At 33.4% G+C, this 16,264-nt stretch overlaps 1 protein-coding gene and 3 long non-coding RNA genes across 4 annotated transcripts; 2 read left to right on the top strand and 2 right to left on the bottom strand.

Moving 5' to 3' along the window:
• Positions 1 to 460: 460 nt before the first annotated feature.
• LOC111992334 (uncharacterized) lies at positions 461 to 2,280 on the top strand. The gene is made up of 2 exons (XR_002880839.2): positions 461 to 807; positions 1,809 to 2,280. It is a non-coding gene; the product is annotated as an uncharacterized LOC111992334 (long non-coding RNA).
• Positions 2,281 to 2,606: 326 nt separating this feature from the next.
• On the bottom strand, positions 2,607 to 4,630 carry LOC111992333 (uncharacterized). Its single transcript, XR_002880838.2, has 2 exons — positions 4,237 to 4,630; positions 2,607 to 3,079 (listed from the first exon to the last, which is right to left on the bottom strand). It is a non-coding gene; the product is annotated as an uncharacterized LOC111992333 (long non-coding RNA).
• A 1,822-nt stretch (positions 4,631 to 6,452) lies between these two features.
• LOC136066967 (protein FAR1-RELATED SEQUENCE 5-like) lies at positions 6,453 to 8,222 on the top strand. The gene has a single exon (XM_065772091.1). It carries the CDS (start codon positions 6,453 to 6,455, stop codon positions 8,220 to 8,222), a length of 1,770 nt encoding a protein of 589 aa, XP_065628163.1.
• Positions 8,223 to 9,909: 1,687 nt separating this feature from the next.
• On the bottom strand, positions 9,910 to 12,173 carry LOC136066980 (uncharacterized). The gene is made up of 2 exons (XR_010628500.1): positions 11,929 to 12,173; positions 9,910 to 10,261 (listed from the first exon to the last, which is right to left on the bottom strand). It is a non-coding gene; the product is annotated as an uncharacterized LOC136066980 (long non-coding RNA).
• Positions 12,174 to 16,264: the final 4,091 nt, after the last annotated feature.

Here is a 16,264-nt window from a genome sequence, read left to right as displayed (position 1 = left end):
ATTAAATAGCAGAATGGTCAGCATCTTTGCAAATTGTTATTATTGCACTTGCCTAATTTTACAAGTAAGCATAATTTACATTGACACATTAATATTGTTTGCTCATTTGAATTTGATGTTCACTCTATACGTGTCAATGTTCTTGTCTCACAAAATAAAAATAAAAACCTTTTGTAGCTAATACGGTTGAGTTAATTAATAAAAATAATGATGAAGATGAGCTGGGTTTGAAGTGGTCTTAGATACTTGAGAAAATAGTCAAAATACAATGATAATGAAGCCTATAAAATGAAATATTTGCCTACTATTAAAAGGCAAAACTGCTTTTGATCTAGGAATTGTACTAATCACAGCATAATAGTTACATAATATACCCAAAAGTAAAAATAAAGGGTCTAGTTCCGTTTTTGGGAAATTCTTAGCTAGTTTAGGATTACAAGGTCAAAATGCGGACCTTGTAGTCCCAACTAATAAAAAGAAGACAGATCATTAAAATTGATGACATAAGCTTTCCTGCCACGTAACCATACACATGTGACTTACTCTAACGTCAAATTTAAATCCGTTAATGCTGAGAGCAAATTCAAATATAAGATGGGAATAAGCAGGTCCCTGAAAAATTTTTAGCGTCCAAAAAGTTTTCAAATTTGTTTTAAAGAATATGAAATGTGTCTTGGGATCCTAGGGTCATTTTCTCCGAAACTTGAACTTACCATCTCCAACTTCCCAATCAACAGTGATGGTGATCTTTACACTGCCTCGCTCATTGCTGCAGGACTCCATCGCGTTTCCTCATCTTTATGAAGAGTATGTTTTTCTCTCTCATTATTTCATTTTGTTTCTTTGAGTATGAATTTGGGCAGTCTAAACCTTCTAGATCTGAGAACTAATGCATTGGATTTCAATTGCAGTTTCTTGTTCTTTTTGTTTCAAAATTTCATTTTGGTTCTTGTTTTTGTTCTTAAAATTTTATGTCTTTGGCCTGGTTGAATTGTTAATTTTTTTTAATTTTTATTTCTATTACCAATATGTGAATCTGAGCTTTGCCTTGAATGGGGCCTTTGTGAGGGCATTACTCTATTTTTCCCTATTTAAACGTGTTCATGTGTTTGATAATTTTGCATATAAGCTGTTCGAGAAAATGTAAATTAATTATAACTGTGGAACAGTCACTCAAATCTTTAATTTTAAATAGGTGCTTTGCAACAATACAAGAATCTAGTAATGTATTTTTGGCTAGTTCTGAAGCATGTTATGGTATTATAACTTCCAAAAGCTATGGCATTTATAGGTTGTTTTGATACCACACCCAAATTTCATCTTCGTGAGACCTGTGTAATCTTATGTTTCTGCTATTGCAACAATGATTAGAGGGAAAAAGAAGAAGCAAGTATTTGTTCATTAGTTGGGTGTATTTCATTTTCACCTTTTGAATCTTTCTTTGATGAGACCATTTGAAGTGGGTCATTGCCATAGAAGCCAGCTTCATAATTTTTAGATACATTGGTCATGTTTGTGTTTACTTCATTTCTATAGTTCTACTGATCATAATTTTTACTTTGTTTGGTATCAGGATTTGTAAGAAATTTTTGCCACATTACTTGGTTTGTTGTACTTTAGCTCTGAATTTGTGTGGTGGGGAGTGACATTCTAAAACTGGTGCTCAATTACTATTTTTGGTTCAATGAAATTAATGTTCAATTGCAAAATCTTGATACCAAATTTTAAGGATTGATTGTTTTGCATATTAGGTTTGCTCAAGTTTGTTATTTTGTGCTTTGCTTATTTCCATTCCTTTGCTTTTGTAGCAATAGAGTGAGCCAACTAATGAAGCTATTCAAGGGCTTGGAAGGTGCTCTTGTGTTAGTCAAGAACTTGACTTATAGGATTTTAATATTGGATGTGTTTAGCTATTGGTGTATTCAATTCTACTCAACCAAATTCAATATTTACAGCTTTGGTCATCTATTACAAGATGTCAAAGATACAAAGCCTTTTTGCAGTGTTGAGTTTAAACTTGTACCGAAAAAAGGCTGTACAAGTGCTTAATATTCTCGGCATGGTTATAGGTAGAACCTTTGGACAAAAGTGGGTGGCATTTATCCATTTGAGATCGACAAAGCAATTGATCTTGAAGCACACTTTTGTTATCTTGTCCTTGTAATCAAATTATAAGTCCTGTAATATAAGTCTATATGTCAATAGAACTTTTGTTATTTTGTCATTGTAATCAAATTATACTCTTATATCTTCTATGACATGACCAATATTTGAGAATGATATTCGCATTTGTCACTAAATTGATTATTCAATTATATCTTTTCTACTGATTTTGATGGAAAAAAAAAATGTATGCAGTCTCTTACCATCTTATGAAATTAAAACTACCATAATTGGCTTGATAACATTTCAAAAGATAAGTCACAAACATCATTATAGAAATTGAAAGATCATGAAAAGAATAACTACATTTTATTACATTCTCTTGGTTTGTACTATACATACTTGTAATGGTTTTGTATAAATAAACAAAGATGCTACAGTGTCAAAATTGGAAAATACAACATAATACTTAAATTCTTTCTACCACATTACTCGTTTCAAACTAAAAAAAAGTTAACATATATCAAATCTAAAACTTCAATAACTTCAAGATACTAGACCTCAATCACTCATGAATTTGAGTGTTAATTTTCTGCTTCCATCTTTATTAATTTTTTTTCCTTTTAAATAACATTCAATGCACAACATATGTGCAATACAACTTATGATAAGCACCAACTATTAACATAAACTTGATAACAACCAACTAGCAAACAACCTAATCCTATCCTCTACACTTCCAAAAGTTTAGGAAATAAGTTATTAATAATTTCTATCTCTAACTAACGAATCCTATTGTTTAAGGAGACCAGCCAAACTTCAATCTTGGAACTTCATCACTTATCCATCTCATCTTGTCATCCAAGCCAATAATGACAGCTCCTTCACATTCTACTTGTTGATCCCCATCCTTGGCCTATTGCTCATCCTCATCTTCATCCTTGGCAAGCCAAGGCTCCCTTTGTTCCAAGTTTGTCTAAAACATTGCAAAGAATCATCATGTTATTGTTCATCAAGAAAATCTATTGTATAACCACCTCAAGGTAATATCTATCTAGTATTCACCATTGCATCATTAACTGTATTCAAAAGTGTATTAAAATGCACACTAATTTGTTAACACAAAGGCTCATCAATCTAGTTATTCGCAATTTCTATCCTTATTTAATGAAACTTAATAGCAAAGTAGGCAACGTAGAAGGAATAACATGAATGATTTATCCTATCAATTATTAACTTTAGTTGTGAAAATAAGATTTTGTTCATAGTAAGGATAACTAAAACTTCAAACAAGGCATAAGAGCTAATATAAAAATAGCTAGAAGAAGTTCAAAATATTTTTGCCTATCAAAATTTTCACTATAACTGTTGAAGTTGGCAAACCATAATGCACACTTAACTTCATTTCATGGAATTTGATTCTCCCTTGCTTTGTTGTTGACATTCATTCCATGGGATTGGATTCTTTCATATTCCCTAAATTTCTTAGTAGCCAAACAGGGCACAAAGTAAAACTGAATTAAGCAAAAGTTTCATAAGTCTTAAAAATCATGTCAGTATGAAATATATTTCTTATTAGTTTACAAAACTGGTCCTCAATTGATGATATGGCTAAACGCCACTGCTCGTGCATAAGCAAATTAAAAATTAGAGCATGGTAATAGCACTAATCTTGTTCTAGTGCATATAGCAATGCACCTCAAATCTAGAAAATAAAATGACTTGCAAATCAAAGTAACATGTTTATGTCTTGTTCATGAAACTCAAGAGTTCACATGATGATATGTCCAAGAATGAGTCTTGATGATTGAACTAAGCTTTTCTCATGGAAATAAACAAATTTCATGAAAGGTATAAACCCAAATTCTTTAAAGATTGACAAAGTCTTTACATTGGGCATTTTATCAAACACGTGAATTACAAAAGGAATGAACATAAGTTTTGATATCCATTGGCCATGAATTCCTAAATACCCAAAACAAAAATTATTCAAGAAACACCATCCATTATAGAATAACCATAATCGTGAAGAAGATCTACATGGGTATCAAAGGAAAGCAAAAAATAAAAATCATGAAGAACGCTTATGGCAGAAATTTTCATCGGCTAGAAAATCCGGAAATTTCATCTTACCAAAAGAAAGCGAAAGTAGACTCACCCTATTTTTTGCTTGAAAGGATATGTGATTGCTTGAATCTTGGAGCAAGCATTCTCATCCTTTGTTAAAGGAACAACTACCTCTCAGATTTAAAAGTTTGGATTGCTCATCAAAGCATTTGAATATGCAGATCCGGAAGTGAGGGATTACAAGGAGGAAACATGAAGGAGGCGTGCAGCAGTGAGCGGGGCAGTGTCGAGTGAGAAGTTAGAGACAATGACCCATCTTCAGTAGAAAAAGCATTTTGTTTGGCGTTGGGGAAATGACCCACGATATGTAAAATAAATTTTGAAAAGGATTTCAAATAAGAAATTTTCAATACCCATCCATTCACATCTTAAATTTGAATTTGCTATTTTGAATCTGCTTTCAACGAGAAAGTATATGCTGTTTCTGGATCTCCAACTCAGCATCCATCTGGTGTTTCTAAGCCCAATAATAAATTGACACATGTATTAAAAAAATAGCTCAGCATACTCAGGTCACATAAAGCAAAAAGACACACTTGCCCTCTAATTTTCCCCTATCCCGCCATTCTGCGTCTCTGCCTTTTCCCCTTCTCCAAAATAACAAATTTCATCTTTCTCTCTCACTCTCTCTCTCTGTTTCTCTCGCAGCACTGAACCATATCAGTCACCACTCACTAGCACCTCCATTTTCCCTTTCTCAACTTAAAACCTTGACAGCCACTGCCTATTATCACCGGTCATCAACAGTTCCGACGAGACCGACCTTTGTCTCGTCGGAAAACGCCCTCTCTCTCTGTTTCTCTCGCACCATTGTAGTACACCAGTCACCAGCACCTCCATCTTCCCTCTATCAACTCCAAACCTTGACAGCCGCTACCTAGCATCGCCGATCATCATCGGTCTCGTTGGAAAACGCACGAAATCGCCTAAAGTTTTCGCGCCGCTTTCAACACTGACTTTGCAAGAAGGTTTCTCCTCACTCTTTTTCATTTTATTTTCTGAATTTTCTGTTTATACATGTGTCTTGTTTCTTATTTAAAAAGAGAATTTGTACTGTCTACTAAAATGCTTCAGTGAGGATGAATGCACTAATAATACAGTAAAAGGTTTTTTTTTTTTTTTTTTTTCAAAAAATTATTCTTTTGGATTAGATTAAAAGTTGTTAGTATAATGTAGTTTTAAGATAGATAAATAAAGCTTCTTTCTTTGTTTATTAGTTGATTTAATGTATTTGATGGTTGTGCTTTATTTTCAGGTATTATTTATTTGTTAGATTTTTTCTTTCTTTTTCAGCTATTCATGTTAAAGATGATTTCTTTTAGACGCATTTAAGTTTGCAATATGTGTTGGCTTACTTAGAATTTTCACAATTTTTTTTCATTCCTTGTAATAGTTTTTTTTTTTTTTTTTTCCATGGTGTAGGGATGGATGCAATGCTTTTGTTCTGTTGTTTTTGCTGAAGGAATTGATTTTAATAAATATTTTCGTACTAAGAGTCTCCTCTGAGGTATTTAATCTATCTTTTCGTCATTTTCTTAGATTAAGTCTTTGGTTGATTTATTATGAAAAATTATGTTATTTTGATAATTGGTATAAAGCTCACTTGAGTTTCAATGTGTTTATGGCTGAGGACCAGCGGGTGGCTGGCAGCAATTCTTTTTTTTTTTATGACTTTATGGTGATTTATGTATATTTATATTCATCTTTTCATAATGTTCATTCAATATATCTTTTTTTTCCATGATTAGGTTCGACTAGTCATGGATTTTTCAAATAATGCTTTTGTTGCTGTTGGGGACAATGATAAAAGGGAAAAGTTTGAAAATGTAACTTTGGGTGAATGTGATGAAATTAAAATTGGAATGCAAGTGAGGTCTGAAGAAGAAGCATATAACCTTTATAATGAGTATGCTTTAAAAAGGGGATTTAGCATTCGAAAAGTGGTTAAATGAGAGTATAATGGTGTTATTCGGCAACGGGAATTTGTGTGTTCAAAACAAGGTTTTAAAGAGTTTGAAGACCCTTCTAATGTTAAAAAGTATCATAATTTAGATGTAAGAACGGGTTGTCGTGCTAGGATTCGGTTTGATGTAAAAAATGATATTTGGAGTGTTTCACACTTTAATGACACACACAATCATGAATTTGCAACTCCAGAAGAAAGATGTAACTTGAGATCAGGAAGGAAGGTGCTACTTGCTCATGGGAATATAATTAGCACAATGGTTAGTTCGGGTATAAAAGCAACAAAGTCTTACTCATTTTTGTCAAAAGAACTTGGTGGTGCAAATAATGTTGGGTTCTCTAGGCGAGATTGTCATAATTTTGTGCAAACAAAAAGAAAAGAAATTATGGAAGCTGGTGATGGGCAAAGTATTATTAATCATTTTAAAGAAAAGCAAAGTGAAGATCCAATGTTTTTTTATTCGGTGCAAGTAGACCAAGATAATAGAATTGCAAATTTCTTTTGGAGAGATGGTAGATCAAAAGTAGATTATGACTCTTTTGGGGATGTTTTTATATTTGACACCACTTATCGAACCAATAAGTACAACTTAATCTGTGCACCATTTGTGGGAATCAATCATCATTGGAACAATGTTTTGTTTGGCTGTGCTTTTTTATCAGACGAGACAACTCAGTCGTTTATTTGGTTGTTTGAGACTTTTTTGACTGCAATGGGAGGTCGACAACCGAAATCTATTTTTACAGATCAAGACCAAGCGATGGCAAATGCTATTAATATGGTTTTTAGTGAGTCTCGTCATCGACTTTGTTTATGGCATATTAGTAAAAATGCTCAAAAAAATCTTGTTGGAATTTATGGTGTTCCAGATTTCAATCAAAGATTTAATCATTGCTTATACGGTGGGTGTTCAAATGAAATGGAGTTTGAGTCAACTTGGAGCAAAATGATTGAGATGCATAATTTAAAGGACAATACATGGCTGGACAGGTTATACCAAATTCGAGAAAAGTGGTGCCCAACTTTCAATCTCGATTTCTTTTCTGCAAAGATGAAGTATACCCAAAGAAGTGAGAGTACAAACAGTGTTTTTCATCAAATTATGAAAACATCTATGTCTCTTATTGAAGTTATTAAATTTTATGAGGAAAAGGCAGCACAAATGCGACAAGATGAAATAAATGAAGATTTTCGTTGTAAGAATGGTGCACCTGGAAAAGTTCATAAGCATGGGGGCATTTTAAGTCATGCTGCTAAAGTTTATACTCTTGCTTTGTTTGGAATGTTTGAAGAAGAGTTTAATTCAGGTATGGGATTGAATTGTGTTGAAACTAATCATTGTGAGAATAACTTTACATATTCACTAAGTAGTGGGGAGAGTAGAAGGATTTATATTGTGCATTTTAACCGGGCTGAATTAAGCATTTGTTGTGATTGCAAATTATTTGAGACTTTGGGGTTGTTATGTTGCCATGCTTTAAGGGTTTTTCTTGTGAATAATGTGAATAATATACCCGACAAATATATATCAAGTAGATGGACAAAAGATGCCAAGAAAAGGTTGTGTTGCTCTGTTGATTCATTTAAATCAAATGAGAAATCGACTCATGTATTGCGTATGAGCAACTTAAGTCTTTTGTGGTATAAATGTTGTGATAAGGCTGCATTGACTGATCATGGAACCAAAATAGCAATGGATAGTCTAAGTGAGCTATTATGCAAGCTTGAAAAGAGTTCAGCAGATACAAATAAGGTGGAAAATGTTGGTAAAAAATGTCCTCAAGATCTCATACATGATGATGATGTGCAACTTTGCTTAGATGGTAAGAGACCAATCCTTGATCCGCCACATGTGAGAAAGAAAGGGATAACCAATTTTAGAATAAAAAGTCAACTAGAAAAAAAGCAAAGAAAAAAGAAAGTGAAAGATGCAACCACTTCAAAAGCTCCAAAAACTATTTCTATGGTACAAGGTAAGTACAAAACTAGTACTCAAGCTTTCGTTTTCTTATTTTTTGCTTGTTGAGTTTAACTATATGTTCTTACTTTCTCTCTTCTTCTTTTTTTTTTTAAAGAAAATGTTCAATCATCATTTCTTCCCCCGGAGATGTCTATTGCTAATCCTTTGGTTAGCTCTACAACAATGCTTCAAGAAAATCATTTGAAGAAAAGGAACATAAGAAAAGTGAAAGATACAACCACTTCACAAGCTTCAAAAGCTATTTCTATGGTACATGGTAAGTACAAAACTAGTATTTCAATTTTTATTTTTCTTATTTTTGTTGAGCTTAATCATTTGTTACTGTTTTTGTTTTTTATATTGAAGATGTTCAAACATCATTCTTTCCCCCGGAAATGTTTGTTGCTTATCCCATGATTAACTCTACAACAATGTTTCAAGAAAGTACCTCAATGTCACACTTGAATCAAGTACATTCTATAACCTTAAACTTTTTTATGTTAGAGGGGGAGAAGCTTTAATACGTGCTTTTGTTTATTTTTTTCCTCTAATATTGTTCTCTTTTTTTTAGGGCCCTACTAAAAATTTATGAAGTATGAAGAAAAACTCTTTTGGATAGTATTTTGGACAATATACTGCACAGCTCATGGACAGCATCTTTGGACAGTTTTTTGGACAGCATTTGGTCATTATTGCACAGTGGAGGAACCTCTTAGATAGTATATTTGACTTGAAAATTTTATAGATAACATAGCTGAAAATTTGGACAAGTGATTGCATAGCCAAACACTAATTATAGCTGTCATTTTGTAAAGCTTTTGTAACGAATGAAATTACTCAAACATGATAGATTTTGTATATATTTGAGTAACTTCTAATTAAAGACTAATTATATGCGGATGATAGAAGTTTTTAATGCAAGAGTACTTTTTATTCTTATATATTAGTTTCTATATGTGCATGGTGGTGGAATTGCAATGCTAGATTGTTGCAAGTGTTATATTGTTCTAGTTAAGGGAATGATATAGTGAATGACAATATTTTGGTGCTAAACTTTTTTTTTGTTGTTATTTTGATAATATAGTGAATGGCAGGTGCTGGGCTTTTTTTTTGTTTTTTGTTTTCTTACAGGTGGGGGAGAAGAGGATTTGTTTTTTATTATTCCAAGGGAGAATTGTAAAAGTGTGTTAAACCTTAGATAATTTGGTAAATATATTGATGGTTACACCAAAACATTAGAGGTGATATTATGGAATGAAATTATGCAAGTTGTTTTTTTGTTTATGGAATTGTTATTATATTTGTGGAAGCTCACTTCCTAGAATAAGCATCTTTGCTATAGTTACATTGTAATTTGGCACGAAACTACTTGGAAATTTTTTTTCCAGTTATGAGTTTATTAGTTTATAGTAGACCTTGATAGCAATGTGTTGCATTAATGATATAATGGTTGTGTAGAAATCATGAATGATGACTGAGTACAGTGTCAGATATGTGGCTCAAGTTAGTGGCTAAAGTTAATGGCTTTTCAATCACGCATATAAGCTTTAATCTTTGTAGGAGATCCTAATTGGATCCCACTTTGCTTCTGCTACATCTGGTTATGATGAAAATGCTGCCATTGTCTCAACAATTGGAATACTTGTATAAATCAATATTATTAATTTCTCCAAAAAGTACAATGTGAGATTTTTGGAACAAAGTGCCATGTTTATTTATTTATTTATTTTAATCTTTCAAAACAGACAATCCATTAGATGGATGACAAAGTACATTACAAATCATAACAATAACATTAAAATGGTGATACATTTGATCCAAATTAGCTAAATTTTGGCAAAATCTTTTTGTACTCCACTCTAGCCCCATTGCACCAAATCATAGGAGTCACAATAATTACAAATGCAATCCACTATAACAACAATGCAATCCTCAACTTTTTCTTCTCCTTGTGGTGTACAACTAACTTGTCTTGATCAACTTTATTGCATGCATTCTTGACTTTCTTGTAGTTAGCATATTATTCTGTTTAGACCAACAAAGAATGCCCTCCCTAATTCAGACCTCCCAATTCTCTTCCTGGTGAAGCTTGGAACTTTCTTTCCCTACAACCAACAAACCAACAGGTAACACATTATAATCAATAGAACTTAAAAAATTGAACTCAAATTACTATTTAACTATGTAACTGATCATCAAGACCATCACTCTAGTTTAAAAAAGATAAACAGATATTTCTACAGTACCAATAACTTACCAAAACTCAAAACCCAAGTAATGCCTAGGCAATAAAAATTCTCATTCCTATAGCACATATTATTTATCTTATGGGACTCAAATAATAAGAGACTGCATCACCTCAATTCTCTAACTATTCAATGGGGTAGAATTTAAACTATCCAAGGAAACATAACAGCAGTTCTCTAACATGGTTCAAAGAAACATAAAAATATAATCTATAAGATATATACTAATCAAACATCGCCATCATATTAACAAAATTATAATGTATACTAAACATAACTGTAGCACCTACGTGTTAGGCTTGAGCTTGGATATGGAAAAGCCAAAATTTTAGTCCACATCCAGCTCTGTTTGCAGTAGGAGTAGGATGTGTAAGGTAGAAAAGCTTATTTTTGGGCATCTTTGTAAGTACATTTTTCCTCATTCTTACCATAACACATACTTTACATGGTATTTCATTCTCTACTCACATGCATCATAATTGGTCATATACAGTAATTGATTTAGAATCTGAATGTGGTATTTCTCACGACTAAATAATCATTGCTTTTAGTTGTGAGAGATATTCTATTTCTTAGAATTTAATGAACTCATTCACAACAGGATTTGCTTGTGTGGTCTCCACCTATGATTAGCTAGCTATCTATACTCGTGTGCCTTGATGAAGGAAAAAAAGGAAATTACTGGACAAAGCTGACTAGGCATTGCCAAGGTTAAGCTTTAACCATAAAAGGAGCAAAATAAATGTACTATATTACTACTTTCCTGATTAGAAATTGCTAAAGTGGTGATGATTATTATATATATGCCACATCTATGTTATCATCTAAAGGAGTGGTGTTCCTTCCCAAAACAGCCAGCAAATATTCTCAATCAACTTCATTTTTCTTTTGCTTTTCCATGAGGGATATGACATTACAAACTCATTTCGGTTATAGGCTACAAAGAAAATAATTGGAGATTGAAAGTAAGTTGTGATATACTCTACAATAAAAAAGATATAGATTAACTTATGTCCGTAGCCAGCAATTTAAAATGCATAACAGTAAGTTTTTTACTCAACTCAATCATTGGGGCAATTTATCAAGCATGTTACATGCATGACTTAACTAGAGCATGAACCAAAAGGCCACGGAGGTTGGTCTTGGCCAACAAATTACACACAATCAAAGCATTGTAAAATGGACCAAATTCCTCCTTACTTATAGCTAAGGCAATATGAACTATATTCAAGTAACAACGCCATCGGAATCATCTCTTCCCGAAACAAAAACACCCAAATCTCACCCCACAACAGACCAAAACCAAATCCATCATCATACAGATCTTGCAACATCAGGTGTTCTCATCCCATAACAGAACAGAACCATTTCAAGTAAGATTTGGTTATAAAAATAAGACCCTTCTAAGGTGAGATTATGGTGCCATATCCAACATCATAAAAAGATACCATTTTATTTTCGATAAGAAAAAAAATTAAAAAAATGTGAAAAATACAGCAAATAACTAGAAAAAGAGAGAAGAAAACCTTCTTGTGACATCAGGTGTTGGATGAAGCGAGAAAGCTTCCGGAGTTGGGGATTGGAAGCAACGAGAATGAGAGACGATTTCGGGGGTTTCAACCATACAAAGTCCTGTCTTGTTGGAACTAGTGATGTTCGACAACATAGCTCCGGCAGCGATGCTAGGCAACGACTGTGGAGGTTTGGAGGAGAGAGAGCAGAGATAGAGAGCATTTTATTTTGCCAAAAAGGAAATGCGTGTTGTTAATGGCGGGGTTTTGAAATTTTTAGGGGCATTTTTGTCTCTTTATTTTAAGTGACCTGAGTATGCTGAGCTGTTTTTTTAATACATGTGTCAATTTATTATTGGGCTTAGAAACACCAGATGGATGCTGAGTTGGAGATCCAGAAACAGCATATACTTTCTCCACTAAATGGCCCCTAGACCACTTGGTGCTCATGGATTAGGCAACTAGGTTAGTTTAATGGTTAAAACTCTTATTTTAAAATTGTCTCCACAGTGCACTACACGCTAAATTTAACTAATTATAAGTCAAATTCTTGTCATAATTGATATGGAGACTTCTAAAGTCATATTCAAGTAGGAAAGCTAAATGGGTTGACTCCCTCTACCTTTTTTTCTCTTTAATATTTATATATATATATATATATGGGGACCAGCTCATATATACTATTGCAAAAACAACTTTTTTGTCTCATTTTTATGTTCCACAAATTACAATTTATCATGTATTTATTTGATTTTATTTATAAAAGAACTAAAATTAAAAATAATCAAACATTGGATTAAAAAAAAAAAAAAAAAAAAAATAAAGTCCTGTCTTGTTGGAACTAGTGATGTTCGACAACATAGCTCCGGCAGCGATGCTAGGCAACGACTGTGGAGGTTTGGAGGAGAGAGAGCAGAGATAGAGAGAATTTTATTTTGCCAAAAAGGAAATGCGTGTTGTTAATGGCGGGGTTTTGAAATTTTTAGGGGCATTTTTGTCTCTTTATTTTAAGTGACCTGAGTATGCTGAGCTGTTTTTTTAATACATGTGTCAATTTATTATTGGGCTTAGAAACACCAGATGGATGCTGAGTTGGAGATCCAGAAACAGCATATACTTTCTCGCTTTCAACAAGTTAGATGGACGTTAGAGAATAATAAGCTGGAGTAGGGTGATGTGGCAAATAAGCTTATGTCATCAATTTTGCTGATCTATCTTCTTCTTATTGGTTGGGACTACAAGGTCAGCATGCTGACCTTGTAGTCCCCAACTAGCTAAGAATTTCCCCTAGTTTCTAGCCTAGTTATTATGGGAAATAGTCTAATAAAGGGTTGTCACCTTTACCTTCAAATGGCAAATTGTACCATAGGGATAATAAGGACTTAACATGCCTGAGACTTGTGCCCCATAGAGATGCACAAGGACCTTCCAAAATGCTTTGCATCAATGGGCTTCATGTGTCAATCATAGAGCCTATCATAGAGAAATAGCAACTATGTTTTATGTTAGCTACTAACCTTCTTGTCCTGAATCACCTAAGAATTTCCCAAAAAATTGTAATTGTAAGGTCACATTTTACAGTCCAAGCCCAAAATGTGTGGGATCTTGGCCCAATGAGCCCAGTACAACAAATTTGTAGAGAGTGAGTTAAAGAACTAGGCCCTAAGGAATTTGAAAATGACTAGTATGGATTCAGGAGATAATCAAGCAAGAACAAGGAACATAGTGTTAGGATCAGTGTCCTTAAATCCTATTATATGATGCTATGTATTATATTATGTATGACATGATGTATGACTTAATATTGTAATTAATAAAGTTGTTTTATTATTATCTGAAATAATGGTAACATGAATATTTGGATATTATCATATAGTCCATGAGATGTATAGTATGTGATTTATGTGAAAAGTCACAGAAAATATAAATCACAAGTTCTTTGTAAACTCAGAATTTAGTTCGTAGTCAGTGATGAAATTGGGCTTTTCATCTGCGAAAACTGTAACATATTAACTAAGATGATTTGTCTTGATCATGGTAGTGGTGACTTCTAGTTGATATGTTGATATGTTTTAAGAGTTAAGACATATTGAACTGGACCGCTATGAGATTTATTATTCTTCTAACGACTGTCAATGAATAATAAATCTCACGACTTATATTTATATGAACTCTTAATCCTGAGAGAATAATGAATCTGGTCATGAAGTGCAGGTTGCTTTGATATATTAGGAGTGAGATCTAAAGTAATGGTCAAAACCTTAGTATGTTGGGTAGTCACATTTAGTGTTGATGGAACATATATTCTCAAGATGGAATTCATAGTTTCTTAAAGGAGATACAAAATATTCCCTTGAGATAAGTTTAATGGATTTGTTATTCAGAGAGTTAGGTCTAACCACTTTGGTAAGAAATTACTAAAGTATATATTTATAAAATTGGATATATATGATGAATAACTTAAAAGAATTAAACAGGATACTCAAGGATTAAGATGTAGTAATCTACAAAGTGGCAGTTGTCATTCATGACTTTGTGTTACTACGAATATTTTATGAAAGGGTTGCATGTACAATAAAGTCTTGGGATATAATTTATTAATAAGGCCTAGAGTGCAATTATATTTATATAGTGATATTAAATATAATTAATGGTAACTTTGAACTTGTCAAGAGTTGACAAAAAAGCCCAAGGCCCATTGGAGCTAGTGTCTTATTTGTTCCCTTTTGGTCCCACTCCAAACCACATATTAAAACCCAATTGGAAAGGCTCAAAAGGCCAACCCAATTAGATAATTAGTTATAAGGAGAGAAACATACAGAATTAAGTAAGTGTATGAAACGGTTTGTGTGTGAATGTTGGACACTCTCTCATTCTCTCTAGTACGTACACATATAACCAATTGAGAGACCACACATCTTGGAAGTTATTGAAATTGGAGTGAAGATTGAAAGTGTTCTCGAGAACTTCTGATCTTTGGTTTTGAAATTCACTGCACCAAGGTACACTTTCTTGTTCTATATTCTGAAACTTACATAGTACATGTTATCAATTGTGAATGAAGTAGATCCGTTATTTTTTCACTGCGTACATTTACTTTTCCAACACATAGAACTGACTGAATTTCCCTGTCCGAGGAGGTAAATCTCTATATAAATCAATTAAACTGATTACATGTATAACTTTGATTTCTATAGTATTCTTTCTCTATTTTTCCAATCCCTTCCTCATGGAGGGTCTCTTACATTATATAGCTCCCCTTGGACCATCTTGATCCTACACTTGTTGATCATTTGAGCCCTTACTTAAGTGCCCGTCCCATCAGACACCCTCTTTGGCTTTCTGTGAATCGTGGTAATCAAGGCAGCACTATTCAGGGGTCTTCTTCACATAAATACGGCCAGAAAAGTAGTTGCAATGCATTTAATGCGGTGGTAGCAGTTTTTTTTAAAATATTTTTGGGTACCCTTCCTTCTCGTATGTTCATGAGGCACGTTCCTATCACTGGAGCTTCTATGAAGGTTACTTTCATCGTTGGAATACACATCTAAGCGATATCTATCATACCCGAGGAGGAATTCCTCCTCGGATCGCCTTCCACACATTTCTTATTTATGAAACTCTAAATTGGAATCCCTTATAACTATTTATCCCTCTCCAAACTTGTCAACGTCCTCGGATAAAGCCCAAGGCCCAATATATGATTTTGGGCCCATATCCATACAATAGCCCCTAAAAACTCTGGTTTTTCCCTCTCATCCAAGGAGAAAATGTGGGATTTTGATTTTTAAGAGACAATACCATTTATTTCTTTGGTTCACACGTGTGAAATTACCGTTTTACACGTCCCATGACTGTTACTGATGCTTTGAAGTCTGCGAGGCGCTATTAATTACTCTAGGTAGTGCCTTGTTCCCTAGATCTAACGGTGAGGCACAGATCCAACGGCTGATCTTTCTCTTGGAATTTTGAGTGGGATAACTCCCACTCATTTTCACCCTCTATATAAAGCTTTGAGGGAGATCATTCTCCCTTTACTTTACAAATTTTCAAGTTCTTCAGAGATTTCAAGTAATCCAACTCACTAAACTCTTGAGTTTCCTTAACTCTTTTCCTTAAGAAATTTCCAAAAGATCTTCCTAAAGGTTCAAGATTTAATACACTCACTTGCTTTTGTAAGTATTTATCTCTTCAAAATTTCTTTTTCTCCTTAGCCATCCTCCTCAGCTTTTTTTCTTTTTTAGAAAACTTCTTTTGCGTCATCTACGTTTGTTTAGATGGGTAGATTCAAGCACTTAGTAGACTCTTCGGCCAGTATGGAGGGTTTTAGGGCCAAATACCGTATCCCATA

The sequence above is a fragment of the Quercus suber genome, unplaced genomic scaffold (genome assembly GCF_002906115.3).
Source record: "Quercus suber isolate HL8 unplaced genomic scaffold, Cork oak 2.0 scaffold_53, whole genome shotgun sequence".
In the NCBI taxonomy this organism is placed as follows: Eukaryota; Viridiplantae; Streptophyta; class Magnoliopsida; order Fagales; family Fagaceae; genus Quercus; species Quercus suber.
This window is presented reverse-complemented; position numbering and strand designations above follow the sequence as displayed.